The sequence below is a fragment of the Leopardus geoffroyi genome, chromosome E1 (assembly GCF_018350155.1).
Source record: "Leopardus geoffroyi isolate Oge1 chromosome E1, O.geoffroyi_Oge1_pat1.0, whole genome shotgun sequence".
Taxonomy (NCBI): Eukaryota; Metazoa; Chordata; class Mammalia; order Carnivora; family Felidae; genus Leopardus; species Leopardus geoffroyi.
The window spans coordinates 47,792,040-47,806,788 of NC_059330.1; the positions used below are offsets into that span (position 1 = coordinate 47,792,040).

Sequence of the window (14,749 nt, forward strand, 5' to 3'; positions counted from 1 at the left end):
AACTTAAGAAGTGTGTGATTTAAGGACTGTATTTAGGGAATGGAGGTTAGGAGATGGAAATAATGTGTATCAGGGTAAATGGTGAACAAAAATGTGCTCTGATGAAGCACTTGAAGGGCATGTGGAAAGCCAGGGGACAGCAGGGGTATGTATTAGGCCCATAGCTTTGTAAGTCTCAAATTTCTCTTCCTCATATAGACACATAAAAGTATTTTTATTTAGATGTCTCATTTTATTTATCATGATTTATTTATTTATTTATTTATTTTATTTATTTTTTTTTAACGTTTATTTATTTTTGAGACAGCGAGAGACAAAGCATGAACGGGGGAGGGTCAGAGAGAGGGAGACACAGAATCCGGAACAGGCTCCAGGCTCTGAGCCATCAGCACAGAGCCCAACGCGGGGCTCGAATTCATGGACCGTGAGATCGTGACCTGAGCCGAAGTCGGCCGCTTAACCGACTGAGCCACCCAGGCGCTCCATATTTATCATTATTTTAAAAATGTTTATTTAAAAACAAACAGGGGATGGTCAGAGAGAGAGGGAGACAGAAGATTCCAATCAGGCTCTGTGCTGACAGAGGTGAGCTCAATGCTAGGCTCGAACTCACGAACGAACTGTGAGATCATGACCTGAGCTGAAGTCGGATGCTCAATTGACTGAGCCACCCTGGCTCCCCTTAGATGTCTCATTTTAAAACCAGCCATTTTTGTCAGCTTTTATCTTTTTAATTTTTTTTTTTTCAACGTTTATTTATTTTTGGGACAGAGAGAGACAGAGCATGAACGGGGGAGGGGCAGAGAGAGAGGGAGACACAGAATCGGAAACAGGCTCCAGGCTCTGAGCCATCAGCCCAGAGCCCGACGCGGGGCTCGAACTCCCGGACCGCGAGATCGTGACCTGGCTGACGTCGGATGCTTAACCGATTGCGCCACCCAGGCGCGCCCCTGTCAGCTTTTATCTTAAATGGAAGCCATGTAAAGTGATTGATTGGCTTATTTATTTAAAAAAATTGGCATGTACTATGTGTAAGGTCCTGTGCTTGGTGCTAGGAATACAGACCTGTGGTCTGGGAGGTTAAAGTCTAGGGTAGGAGACAGAGATCAAATAAATTAATTAAACAGCTATAGGTATGATTCACATTGAGGAAAGTGGTATGAGGGAAAGAAATAAGCCTTCTGTGATGGAAAAATAACTGGATTGGGTGGTCCGAGGCTGAGACAGCTGAGCAAGGAATTGAGGATTAAGAAGGTGCCAGTGTCATGGAGATTGAGACGGAGGGCGCTCCAGACAGTCGAAGATGAGCAGAAGCGCAGGTGTAAACCTTGACCTCCTGTAGATTACTTTCCTGTTCCAAATCTAGTAACATGTCACACATACCAACAAATAAGCAGAGAAGACCGTCATGATTCGCATAAGCTGAATAAGGATACTGTTTGTTTTGCTACAGTTAGATAGGCTTTAAAGAAAATGTTATTTTCTTTGTCTTATTGTGAATTAACTGAGAAACAGTAACCTCTAATTAACTTAAAAGCCATTTCCTTTCTTGTGTATATGTAGCTTTGTGAATTTCTAAGGATTAAAGGAAGACAGTTAAAATGTTTTAGACTTTTAACATGAGAATGTAAAATAAGATGACTTTAATCATTTTATTAAGTTTTGGCTTTCTTGTTTTTTATTGCCTTAATTGAATTACTAGCTTTATACCTGATAATCAAGCACAGAGATACATATGTTATGTATTTGTATATATATGAATTTTTATTTTTAATATTTATAATCCTGTCACATGTAAGGCCACAAACATCACTTTGGGTCTTGTTTTGCGACTGTAGTTTTGAAAGAAGTGACCTAAATGTTGTTTCTAATCAACTTTCCTAGGTAACCAAAGTAGTATTCTTTTTGACTAATGAACTGATATTATTAAAAAAAAAATCCATCTAAGAAAAGCTAACAAACAAAGGACCCTTATTTATGATTGTGCATGACATATTTAAAAATAGAAACAATTTGTTATTTAAAGATTGGGCTTAGCTGGTATTGAACTTGAAGTGCTAGTGGATGAGGATAAAGGCATGGAGCTCAAGGCTGACTAATGGGAACAAAAAGAGTATGTTCTAGTAAGATTTAAAATGTCAAAAATCAATAGATTTGATTGTAAATTTATAGAAGTTGTAGCAGTATGAAATTTGTCTGCTTTCCCTGAAGGTGTCAGTACAAACTGCGTGCAGATCGTAAGCTAATTGACATTGGCCTTCTGCTTTGGGTCTGAGCAAATAAAAAGGTGTTCAAAAAAAAACCAAACAACCCGGGGCACCTGAGTGGCTCAGGCTGTTGGGCATCCAACTCGTGATTTTGGCTCAGGGGGTTGTGAGATTGAGCCCCACTTTGGGCTCTGTGCAGAGAGTGGAGCCTGTGTGGGATTCTCTCTCACTCTCTCCCTCTTTCTCTCTCTCTCTCTCGCTCTTTCCCCATTTGCCCCTCTCCCTTGCTCTCATGCTCTTTCTGTCTAAAATATTAAAAGGAAAAACAAGTAAAAAAACCCAACCCAAACACAACACGTTGGAACCTGAGAGCTTTGGTGGCCAGATACGCAGCCCAGGCCGAGCTCCTGCGCCAGCAGATGTGTCTTTCGCTAGACCCTGCCAGCCTGAGAGCTGGGGTGTCAGCACAGACGCGCCCGCTCATTTGCACATCATGGCAGGTGCTGACTCGTGAAACACACCATGTATTTTTCCCTTCTAACATTTAGAAATGCTTTCAGCTTTATTATAGGACTAAAACATTTTATTCCCGTTTTTTTCCTTGCATATCTGGTAAATTTTATTTTAATCAATATTTTAGAGGAGGTATTTTAAATTTATGATTGAAGTGAATTTTTAGGTTTTATATTTGTAAATTTGATGTAGATGAAATCATATTAAAAGCTAGTGTGGGATTATGACACTTAGATCTGGCTTGTAGAATGTAAAGAGATCTTTTAATGTGTCTTCTTTGTGAGCATAGAATCTTTACAGTGTGAACAATTACTTCCAATTTAGTTTATATATTCTGATATTCAGACCTCATTTTGCAAAAAGAATGGGTTGTCTTTAAAAACTTTTTAGTAAGTGGTTTGAGAATCAAGTTTCTACCTTCCTGTAGAAACAGTATCATAGTGACTTAGTTCCAGCCCAACCTAAAAGGTCCAGTTTAATTAACGACATATAGGCTATAGTGATACTGTTTTGGTTATATCTAATTAGCAGTTAGACGACATTCTTTGTATGGTACAAAACATTCCAAATTTCATCTTGGGATACCATGTCCTCTGATTCAGCTCAACATTTACTGAGCACCTGTGCTGTTCAAGGTTTTCTGGGTTTTGGAAAGCTGAGATAGCTATGGAAAGCAATCTGTTGGGGCCAGTCCGAGATGCACGTAGCTAATGTACCTGCAGGGTGGGCTGCCTGTGGTCAGGAAGTGCTGGAGCGGAAGTGCAAGCAGGAAAACGAGATGAGCAGTCTGCAGGGAGACCAGGAAGGCAGGAATATGGGGGCTGAGATTAAAGGATGGGGGTGTTGGGTAAAGACCCAGAGGTGACTTGGTACAGGGTAAGATTGTTGGTCATTTGGTTCAGGGGCAGATGAGGGCCTTAACCAGGACAGTGGCAGTGGGAGTAGAGTAGGAGACACATAGGAGAGTCGTTCTAGACCTAGTTGGTCAAGATTTGGAGACTACTCATTGGGACAGAAGGCAGTTCAAGACGGCTTTTGGAATTTGAGCCTTGCCCTCTTTGTGGATGTGGATCCATTAACTTGAGGAGCAACTGAAGGAGGATGAGATTTGGGATAAAGATGATGCATTTGGTGTGGATGTATTTGTTTAAAGTGCTTGGATGATCATCTGTGCATCCCCCCATCTCCTCCATCCCGTGCTTACTGGGCACCCATTATGTTCCCAGTCCTCTGTGAGGTGTGGGAATGCAGAAAGGCACTTGTAGGCTGTTGGCAGTGGATCTGTCTGTGGCTGACAGAATGATCCAGCACATAAAATGCTGTCGAATAGTTAAGAAAAATAAGAAAACGTGCTATGGCTGGCACTTAACTTGAAATGAGGGGTGTAGAATTTAGAGGCAAATTAGAGCCAGAGGAGCAGACTGGGGAGTTACGTGCACCAAGGGAGTCAGGAAATCCAGGAAATCAGCGTGATGGGTCCTCAGCTCCATCATGGGAGGAAGGCTCATCCTGGAGTGAGGGGGACTTGGCAGGATGTGCCGCAGGCCCCAGAGTGGTGGCACTGTACCCCATGCAGGAGAAAAGGCCCCTCGCTAGCTGGTCTTTCTCTGGGTGTTAGCAAGAGGAGAGTGAAATGAATAAGTGGGATGGGGGTGCTCCTCCTTTGGGTTCAGAACTGGGGACGTACACTTTTTTGTTTTGCTACCGGGTAATTTTTATATAGGGAATCTCTTACCAGTTTCCTTGATGAGGGCCACATAAGTACTTCTTTTCCATATTTAAACGTAGTTTAATGTAGAGCAGAGATGGAAGCAAAAGATATTGTTTATTAACATTAAAATTTCTAAGTATTCAAACTCAACCTTTTTGAGAAATGTTGAAAATGTCCAAGTTTAATACAACTCAGATGGATATTTCTTATAAGAACATTTTCATTTGAAAAATTTCAGACAGCAACTAGTAACGTCCTGTCTGGATATCACGTGGAAGGCTTGGAAGGGGGTAAGTACCCAATTCTGTGTTACTTCTGCTAGCTGTAATTCCAGGCATTACTTTTTTTATTGATTACTGGGAGGACATTTACGGAGTTATGGTACATGTAAGTGGAGGTGTCAGGAGAGGATATAAAAATTTAATTCTAAGAAGTAGGTGCGGATGAAGCAGTTGTTTTACTGGCCCCTTTCTGTAGCAGCGTGGAGTAATGGAGGCAGGAGGTATCCTTATCGTGCCTCCACGTAGCTCCAAACGTAAACCTCATCGTTAGCAATGTCGAGTTGCTACATTCTGCGCTAGAGGGAAGCCTTCTTTCTCTCTCTGTCCCAGGCCAGTCCAGTTCTTACTTTTCGGAAGTCCCGATCGGTAAGCTGAGTTGTTCCAGCCACAGTTAAAATCCATGACCTGCTCTTCTCTTGCCCCACAAAAGGGGAAGGGGACCAACATTCATCGAGCGCTTGCTGGGTACTACGTACTCAGTGGCTTTCACAAAAACATATGTTGGCTTCTCCCATCATTTTGAGAGGTGATGAGACTGGTGTTTATTAAGGTTCATTGATTTACCCAGTCACACAGCTGGAAAGGGATGAAACGCAGCTTTAAACTCAGCCTGGCTGAATATCTTTGTTGTTGCCGTTGTTGGGGTGTGGGCACAGTGATTTGTGAGGGAATAGAAAATGGCTGTAAGGTCCTTCAAAGTTTGCTGCTGCTCAACCTCTACTGCTCTAGCCTTTTCTCTCTTAAGCCTTATTTCCTTGGTTTATTTGGAATCTTTTACCCAAACGAATCAAACCTCATTGTCTTCAGAAGTAAACAAATGTTATTTTTTTAGCTCCTACCTCAGAATTCAACTTTTTGAACTTGATTTCGCTTGTAAAAAAAGGCTTACTTTATATGATTACATGTGTCAGACAAACCCTAAGGAGCATGGGTGATAATGGGTAACTTTTTACCCAGTATGCAGTATTGAATTTGCTCTAAAAATTTCCTTCCAGGATGCAGTAATTTTCTCATTCCTGAAATAATTCCTGATTGAGACGCATCTTAAGAAATGACTTAATAAATGACAAGCATGCCAACCTTTCCCCTGTCAGTTGTTAGGGAAGAGACTGCATTGGAAACATGTCCACCAGTTGCTAGGACAGAGTCAGGGTCATCGACTTGATTTCGCTGTTGGGTAACTACTTCAGTGATTTGAAGTTTCAGGTGGTTAATTGAATTTCACTCATTTGATTGGTAGAGGCAAGTATGTCATGTCCTTTTTACATCATCTGGGATGATGTGTGTGGAGGGTTTATAGTATTTCTTACACATGAAAATATCAGAATTATTAGCAAGCCTCAAATGATACGACTATATCCTGATTACTCTCTAGGATCTTGTAATGGTTGGCATTTCCGCCCACCACCTAGGGGAATCACAAGCAGCGAGGAATATACTTTGTGTAAAAGGTAACGTGAATTTTTTTTTTAAACCAATGACATGTCTTTATTCAAAGGATAGATAATTTTCCTTCACTTTCTGAAAAGTAGTAATTCCAATCTAAAGAAGATAATATGTGAAGGAAGAAGTATAATGATTGAGTTAAGTGGTTTATTTTCAACTGGAAACAGAAGCCATAATGGTCATTATCATTAAATAAGAAAAGTCAAAGCCAGACCAGTGAGCCTTCTATTAATTACAAACAACAGTGATCTAAATGGGGATTGTTAAGACTTTGTGTAGAAGTCTTTTATAAAACCAGTTGAATTATTAGGACTGAATTTAATTCTGGTCTCTTATTTATGTGAAATTTACCTAACTTTTGGTGATTGAAATTGAAATGATACAAACTGAAGTAGAGCATAAAGTAGATGAAGAAGTTTTAAATTATTTTAATAACTTTTCTAAAAAAATATCTATTATCTTCATGTTATCCTTCTATATAATTTACGAGTAATTTCTATTTGAAGGGCTAACCTTTCAAAATAGTTATTAAGCTGGACAGAATTATTGCAGTCACGTTTTGAAAGGTTCTTTTTGTAAGAACTAGTAACTAGTGATATTTTAGAAATAAAGTCTCATTACTATAGATTGTTTTTGGTAATGAAAAAAACTGGATATGTAGTTTTGATGATTGAATAGTTAAGATATCTGATACGATTTTATGTAGAAATAAAGAAACGAAGTAGTAAATTGCAGAAATCCTGGTGGCATCCTGTCGTAGGAGAGGAAAAACACAGTCGTATGCAGAGGAAATGGGAGAAAATTTAAGGCCAGGAGAGACTATCAGCCTCTAATATAAATAATTTAAAACAAAGCAATAGAAAGACAAATATTTGGCTTATTAAGATCTACTTAAGAGAAACAAATGGATGATTTTAAATGTATCTTAAAAAACGTAAGAACTTAATAGTATAATTTAAGTTCAAGAACTTTACGTATCATCAAGAAAAGCTTTAAATACAGTCATCTTTTCAAATAGGGTGAACCGTTTGATAATTTACATTGTGTTGTGGTTCGTTTTGTATTTCTTATGGCCTGTATTTTTTTCAGTTGAAGAATTATCCATAATATAACACCTCTCATCTCTATTTTGCTCTTTATAGTTTAATTTTCATTTTTTCTCTCGGAAGATCTTTTTTAAATTTTTTGATGTTTCAATGGTTTAAAAATTGGCTAGGCCCCGAATTTTGCACGATATTTAAAACTTTTAAAAAATACTAATAATCAGAGTTTTGCCTTTTTATGTGTTTTGACCACCGAATTATTGTCAGTTGAATTTTCTGAGTCATAAACACTGTGAAACCATTAACTCTTGCCCTTTAAAGTGAACATTTATGAATTTGCCATTGAAGAATTTAATCTATTGAATTAATTGTGATTCTAATATAAAACTTTTATTCTTAATTTATTCAAAACTTCAAGCAAATGAATAGAGTCCAGTATTTTCAATGAAATATAGGTTAATGGTCATAGAGAAAAGGGTCAAGGCTTTACGTTCGAAGGTGAGGAATAGAACCCTTAAGGTTATACTTTAATGATACATTAACATTTTTTTCCGAATGAAATTCTTAGTGTGTGGAGCATTTTTCTTGAGGAGAATATCATTTTGGGAAGTAGGGCATTCCTGTGTTTGATGCACCGATCCACTTGATGTCAGTGTTGCTTTAGGAAAATTCTGCTCTAAGAAGAATTGTCTAAATAGAGTTGTTACATCATGAAGGAAACTGCCGTTTCGATGTTGGTTTTGTGGGTGTGGGGTGGTTATGACTGATTATGTTTCGCTTTAGCACCCCCTTATTCCAAAACAGGGATCACTGAGTCTGGGAAGTTGCCGTAGCGATTAACTGTTACAAATGTTCGTGAACCCTCTTCTCCCTCCTCCATGCAAGTCAGTGTGATAAATATGGCCTTTCAGGAGATAAAGTTCTGTTTTTGTTATTGAAGAGTCGAAGGGCAAATGATGGAAGTTTGTATTCTAAATGGTCCAACAAAGTGTATGATGAAACAGTCTTTCCTATTTTACTTAGATTTTTAGAACAAGGCATCTGTAGGTACGGTGCCCAGTGTACTTCAGCGCACTCCCAGGAAGAACTAGCAGAATGGCAGAAACGATACGCCTCGCGGCTGATAAAATTGAAACAGCAAAACGAGAATAAACAGCTCTCAGGCAGTTACATGGAGACCTTGATAGAAAAGTGGATGAATTCATTATCTCCTGAGAAAGTGGTGAGGAAAATAAACTGCATTGTTTTGTTTTGTTTGAAACAATGACTTTGTTTGAGTCTTGACTTTATTTTGTGCTATATTTTGGTTTATTTCCTTATCCTCTATATGAAGAACTCGATTCTTGATGAAGTGTTTTTGTAGCAAAATCAGACTCTTTTGCTAAAATAAAGAGCAGAGCCAAGGCATTTGTTTGGAGATTTGCAGGTATTGTATGAACCTTCGTTCAGGGAGTGTTTACTGCCATTTTGTTGTCCTTAATTTTTTTATGTCTTGTCTAAGCTTTATTATATTTTGTTCTTGTAAAATTAATGTGTAAAATGTCTTGCTTTGTCAACAGTTCCATCCACATCTTCACCGTTGATATTTATTTATTTACCATGCCACAAGTTTTGTTTGTGCTTTTAGGAATAAAAATGTAACACCAATTGTTGTCTTTTTCAGCTTAGCGAATGTATAGAGGGAGTAAAAGTTGAGCATAATCCTGATCTGTCGGTTACTGTCAACACCAAAAAGTCTCACCAGACGTGGACCTTTGCTCTTACTTGTAAGGTATGAATTTTGTGTTAATTGAAGAATGTAATTTTTTTTCGATGTTCTTAAAGCTTCCCTGACCTTTAAATCCCTGTGTGAGACCATTGAAAATGTTTTCATCTAAATACATTCTTAAGTAGGTTATGTATTGTGCTGAAGTGTATTTCTGTATTCCCTTAAAGGTATAATTTTTTTAGATTTTGAGATAAAGGTCTTCGTAGATATTTCGATGTTTGCTAATTTATTAATTTGATCAAGAGGTCTTTGATACATCGTCTTCCAAAGTCGGAACATAGGATGGGGCTCGTTGCTCAGAATTAACTATTTAAAAATCGAATTGTTTCATCTGGCAGTTCTAAGATATTTAAACAGTAGCAACTTGTTTGTATAATTGATTTGATGAAATCATAGATTCTGTAATAATGGGTTTTTAATATGAGACGTTTTCTGCAGTGCTTTCCATCTTGAATATAGTACTCAAAGTTTTAGAATAAAGCAAAGTCAAACTTTTCTGTGAATATGTGCAGTGGAAAAGTTTTGTGTGCTTTTTGGTGGCATTTCTTTTACTGTACCATCCACATCTTGGGATGAAAAATCTGGGAACATTTAGCTTCGGCCTTGAACCCAATCCGTTGCCTTCAGAGGTAACTGCCCTCCTGTGAAGACTTCCTACTTAAAGCTAGATAAAACTTTTTTAGGCCAAAGGTATGGAAAGTTGGAGTTCGGTGGTCATACAGGGCGATAGCTTTCACCGCAAAGAAAGATGGGTGTGTCATGGAAAGAGCAGGGTGGTTAGAGATGTCGGATAAATCTGTCGTTTTTAAAAATTTCAGCTTTGCTGAGGTATCAGTGACATCATAAATATATGATTTTAACAACGGATTTTTGTTTTAAATCATTCTGATTTTTTCTTAAATGGCTTGTGAGTACAGTTTGTATTTTTAACATGGTCTCTTAGAAGCATGGGAAAGTAAAAGTCCCTGATGGGAATATTTTTATTGAAGAACCCAGTGACAGTTGGACTTTTCACCCCCTTGTACTCAATGAATTCCTTTGCCTTCCTTGCAGCCTGCAAGAATGCTGTGTCGGGTAGCGTTGCTCTATGATGCACATCGTCCTCATTTTAGTATCATTGCAATATCTGCCGGAGATAGTACTACCCAGGTATCGCAGGAAGTCCCAGAGAACTGTCAAGAATGGATAGGAGGGAAGATGGCCCAAAATGGATTAGATCATTACGTGTATAAAGTCGGGATAGCATTTAACACAGAAATCTTTGGAACTTTTCGCCAAACCATAGTTTTCGACTTTGGATTGGAACCGGTACTCATGCAAAGAGTAATGATTGATGCGGCTTCTACAGAAGGTAATATTTAGATCCCCCCCCGCCCCATACAATGTATTAAAAGGCACTATAATGGCAGTATTAAAAGATACGTATTAGCCTCTAAATATTTCCTGGAGAGGGAATGAACGATAAGGCCAAAAAAAAAAAAAAAAAAAATCCCAAAGCATTTGACTCATTTATTGGGTAATGAGATGAGAATGGTTCATATTATGCTCTGTTCTCTTTATGGAGTCATTAGGCAAATTTGCTTTGAGCTTCCCCAAACTTGTCTGAGTAGACGATCAGGTCTGTTTGGGTCTCTTAGCTTGGTTTCTGGGTTTTTTTTTTTTTTAAATGTTTTATTCATTTTTGAGACAGCGACAGAGCATGAGCAGGGGAGGGGCAGAGAGACAGCGAGACACAGAATCTGAAGCAGGCTCCAGGCTCTGAGCTGTCAGCACAGAGCCCCGCGCGGGGCTCGAACTCACAGACCGCAAGATCATGACCTGAGCCTAAGTCGGACGCTCAACCGACCGAGCCACCCAGGCGCCCCTAGGATGCCTTTAATAGGATCTGCTCTGTGTTCCTGGGAAAGAGGTCCCTGGTTTCAACGTGTGAGCACCTGCAGAAGATGATAATTACTTTGCATGTTGTTAAATTACTGCCTGTTGCTAAATTTTATGCCGAGATCCAACAGGACAAGGAAGGGGCACATTACCCTGTGTTTTCTTGGCTCTTGGTTGGATTTATAGGTGCTTTGTTTTATTTAGTGAGCACTAAATATTTATTTAAGAGGGACTTCATGTGAAACTTCCTATTGTATTGACTATAACTGACCCTATTGTGGAGGATGTTTTTTGCTTTGTACCACACTGTCCCATTTGTGAGACCTAAAGTCTGGTTCATGAGCAGATGCTAGGGTTTGATTTTTTTGGATGCAGTGACAGGTGGAATTGTTCTGTCTCCTTTACTTTATCTGCTGGGAAGGTTAAAGCAACATTTGGGCCCAGATTGAACAATTAGGCATTACCTTCTTGTGTGTGTGCCAGTGTCACCCAGACTTCCTTAGACCTCAGTTGAGGCTTATTTCTCACTTACTTTGATCTCTGTTACCTGTTTTTATTCTTTTGTATTTTGGATTTTCATCTTCTCTGTACTCTTTGGAATTAGAATATGTTAAATCCTGGGGCGCCTGGGTGGCTCAGTCGGTTGAGCTTCCGACTTCGGCTCAGGTCATGATCTCACGGTGGGTGAGTTCGAGCCCCGCGTCGGGCTCTGTGCTGACAGCTCAGAGCCTGGAGCCTGCTTCGATTCTGTGTCTCCCTCTCTCTCTGCCCCTCCCCTGCTCATGCTCTGTCTCTCTCTGTCTTAAAAATAAATAAACATTAAAAAAAAAAAAAAAAAGAATATGTTAAATCCAGTAGCCAAGTAGATACAGTTGACAGAGTAAGAATACTTAATCTATATTTGCCGCTGCAGGAGTTCTTTGGCAGTCTTTTTCCTGCTAAGAGCCAGAGAGTGAATCCTTCAGGTGCTGCCGGGCAGATGGTGTTTGCTGGGACAGCGCTGCTCTGCGCTGTGATGATAAAGGAGCTAGAGACCATATGGAAGCGAAAGGGCATGACTGTGTTCCAGTCACACTTTATTTTCAAAAACTGCGGGCTGGAAGTAGCCTGCATGCTGTGATTTGCCTGCCCCTGTCCTAGTGAGTTGCTTTTAGAGACTAGAACTTGAGAACTATTAGGAGGTACCTTTTGTAAATCATGAAGAGAGACCACCACGTATTTCCCACTTGCAAGTATAATTTTCATAGAATGTTCTGGGCTTAAGTGTGGTGTGTGTGTGTGTGTGTGTGTGTGTGTGTGTGTGTGTGTGTACGTGTACATACATATAGAAATATATTTTTTTTTAAGTTTTTTTTTTTTTTTTTGAGAGAGAGAGGGAGGGAGGGAGGGAGGGACTGTGTGCATGGGGGAGGGGAAGAGGGAGAGGGAGAGAGAGAGAACCCCAGGCAGGCTCCATACCCAGTGCTGAGCCGAAGCAGGGCTCCATCTGAGCCGAAATCAGGTTGGATGCTTAACTGACTGAGCCATCCAGGTGCCCCACATGTGGGTTATATTTTAAAAGTTTGCTTTTAGATGGATGGTTTGTAACTCACAGCTCATTTCCCCATAGAAATAAGTTTTTAAAAACAAACAAACAAAAAGAAGTAAGTTTTTAAGGGTTGTCAAAAATCTGTACTAGTTAATGAAAGCCTATTTAATTAATCATATAAAATGTTACGTGCCTGCGTTAAGAAGAGAAAATGATGCTAATTAAGACTGATGCGGGAAGGAGGTGATGATGTAGATTTTAGGGCACCCTCACATGGGCTTGAGAGATTGAGGGTACTTTGACTCAACTTTTGCCTCAGGCATGTGTTACTTTTCTAGTGGGAGAAAAAGAGCAGTGAACAGACTTCACAGTCAAATAGAATTGGATTTGAGTCTCAATTTTCTCATTACTCGTGTGACATTTCTGAACTTCATGTGTAAAATGGGGCTAGTAATATCTATTTCAGAGGATTATTGTGGGAACCAAAATAAGCATTGTATGGTTTCTGGCACATGGTAAGCATTTAGTAAATGGTAGCTATTGTTTTTACCACGAGCCATGGTTAGAATAACTTCTGACTTACAAATAGAATGAAGAAAGTAGGAAGAGAGAAGGAGAATTTATTTTAAAAAGTATGGACCAGGGGCTCTAGGGTGCACGCAGGAAGAGGGGCTAAGAAGCCGAGATAAAGACCTGAGCCCTTAAAGCCACAGCACCTGCGAATCTTGACAAGAGAAGGCAAGAGAAGTTGGTGGAAGACAAGTTGTCCAAGATGACTGATATTTTAAGTGTGGTCACTGGAAGAAATAGAATTCCCTCCCTCCCTCCCTCCCTTTCTTCCTTCCTTCCTTCCTTCCTACCTACCTACCTACCTACCTACTTACCTACCTACCTAGCAAACTCTACCCCCAGTGTGGGGGGATTGAACTCACAACCCCAAGATGACGAGTCACATGCTTCACCAACTCAGCCATCCAGGCAGGCACCCCAGTGTTTCATTTATTAAGTTTCTAATATACTAGTTTGAAAATATAATGAATTTTGTCTTCATTGAGGTATAGTAGATGGAATTAATACAGTCAAGGATATCCTCTGATTTGGAACTAATAAAATGCCTTCCCCCTTTGTTCTTTATGTCTTTTTCTTTTTGCTGACCACTTTGCAGTTTGTTACCTTTGCTTATTTTTCTTTATAAAGTTTTACCTCTAAGCTGTTACGTTGTAGAAAATAATAAAAGTTAAGCATTTTCTTGAACTAACTTGGAAACATTAAGACAATTTCACATAGTGAAATTTTTCAAGGACAAGAAAAATAAATATAAAAGAGACCATTATAAAATGTATTTTGTGATAGGAGATTTTGAAATACTATAAACAGAAAAACTTAAAAGCTAGGTTTAGGCAAGCCAGGTGACGTTTGGCTGACTTTTTTTTTTTTTTTTTTTTGTCCATTACTGAAATCAGCTGACCTATTGTGCTGATTTTTAGTTCTTTGGTATTTTCCCTACTCGTAAAATTGATGTCATTCAATATCTTGACGCTTTTGTTAAGTTCTTAAGTTTTTATTGCATGACTGTGTTTGTTTCATTGTGACTGTGTACAGGACCTCAAAAGAATTTTGGAGAAACGAAAGCAGGATGTAAATAGTGTGTTTGTTTCCTGCTTCTGTCTTAGTGCTGGTTAGTGTTTTTGATTATTACAGCAGATGTTTGTCAGCAAAAAAAATTGAGGGGAAAAGATTTATTTATGTGAAATCACAGTTTTATAAAAGATTCTCAAAAATAAAAATGTAAAAATGTCAGTTTCTTACTTGTATCTGTTTCTGGCATATTGTGTGGATAACATTCAGAGACACTGAGAGCAAGAGAACTTCTTTGTTAAATTGGGGACACACAGTGTTACATCCTGGCTGATTTTACCCCCAGCCGCAGCCAGTTCACTATTTGATCTTCCTTATTCTAGAATTAGGAGAAAACCTTTCAGATTTAAGGTCGCCAAATGCGGTTGGGAATTGGGCGGTTGAATTAGATCTGAGCTTTATCATATTTCCGTATAGTTTTGATAACTATAAATGATACCATAATATAATTTGGTTTCTGCACACACAAAGAAATGTAGTGATGGTATGAAACTAGGATTTGAATAGAAAATATCTTCAACACTTCTTCCATGTGATTGGCTGTTCATTGTTGAAGCAAGTTTTTGTCCTGAAATTAATGCTGGCAACATACATTTCTTTTCCATAAAGTTACATATTTGGACCATGCTGGACTGTGTTCTACTGAAATGAATAGGTGTTATGTTAATAATAGGTAAAGAATCCCATCTGAAAATATGTTTGGAAATGGTGCATGCTTTTTTTTTTCCCTTAGAGA

The 14,749-nt window shown here is 38.9% G+C and overlaps 1 protein-coding gene across 7 annotated transcripts in view; it reads left to right on the top strand.

The window, feature by feature from the left end:
- HELZ (helicase with zinc finger) overlaps nt 1–14,749 on the top strand; it is a 163,994-nt gene that overhangs the window by 40,239 nt on the left and 109,006 nt on the right. For all 7 annotated transcript variants that reach the window (XM_045489482.1, XM_045489478.1, XM_045489479.1 and 4 more), the window contains 5 exons: nt 4,670–4,721; nt 6,088–6,163; nt 8,225–8,423; nt 8,865–8,972; nt 10,023–10,320. In XM_045489482.1, coding sequence (XP_045345438.1) covers nt 4,670–4,721; nt 6,088–6,163; nt 8,225–8,423; nt 8,865–8,972; nt 10,023–10,320 — 733 coding nt within the window. The remainder of the gene's footprint in view (nt 1–4,669; nt 4,722–6,087; nt 6,164–8,224; nt 8,424–8,864; nt 8,973–10,022; nt 10,321–14,749) is intronic.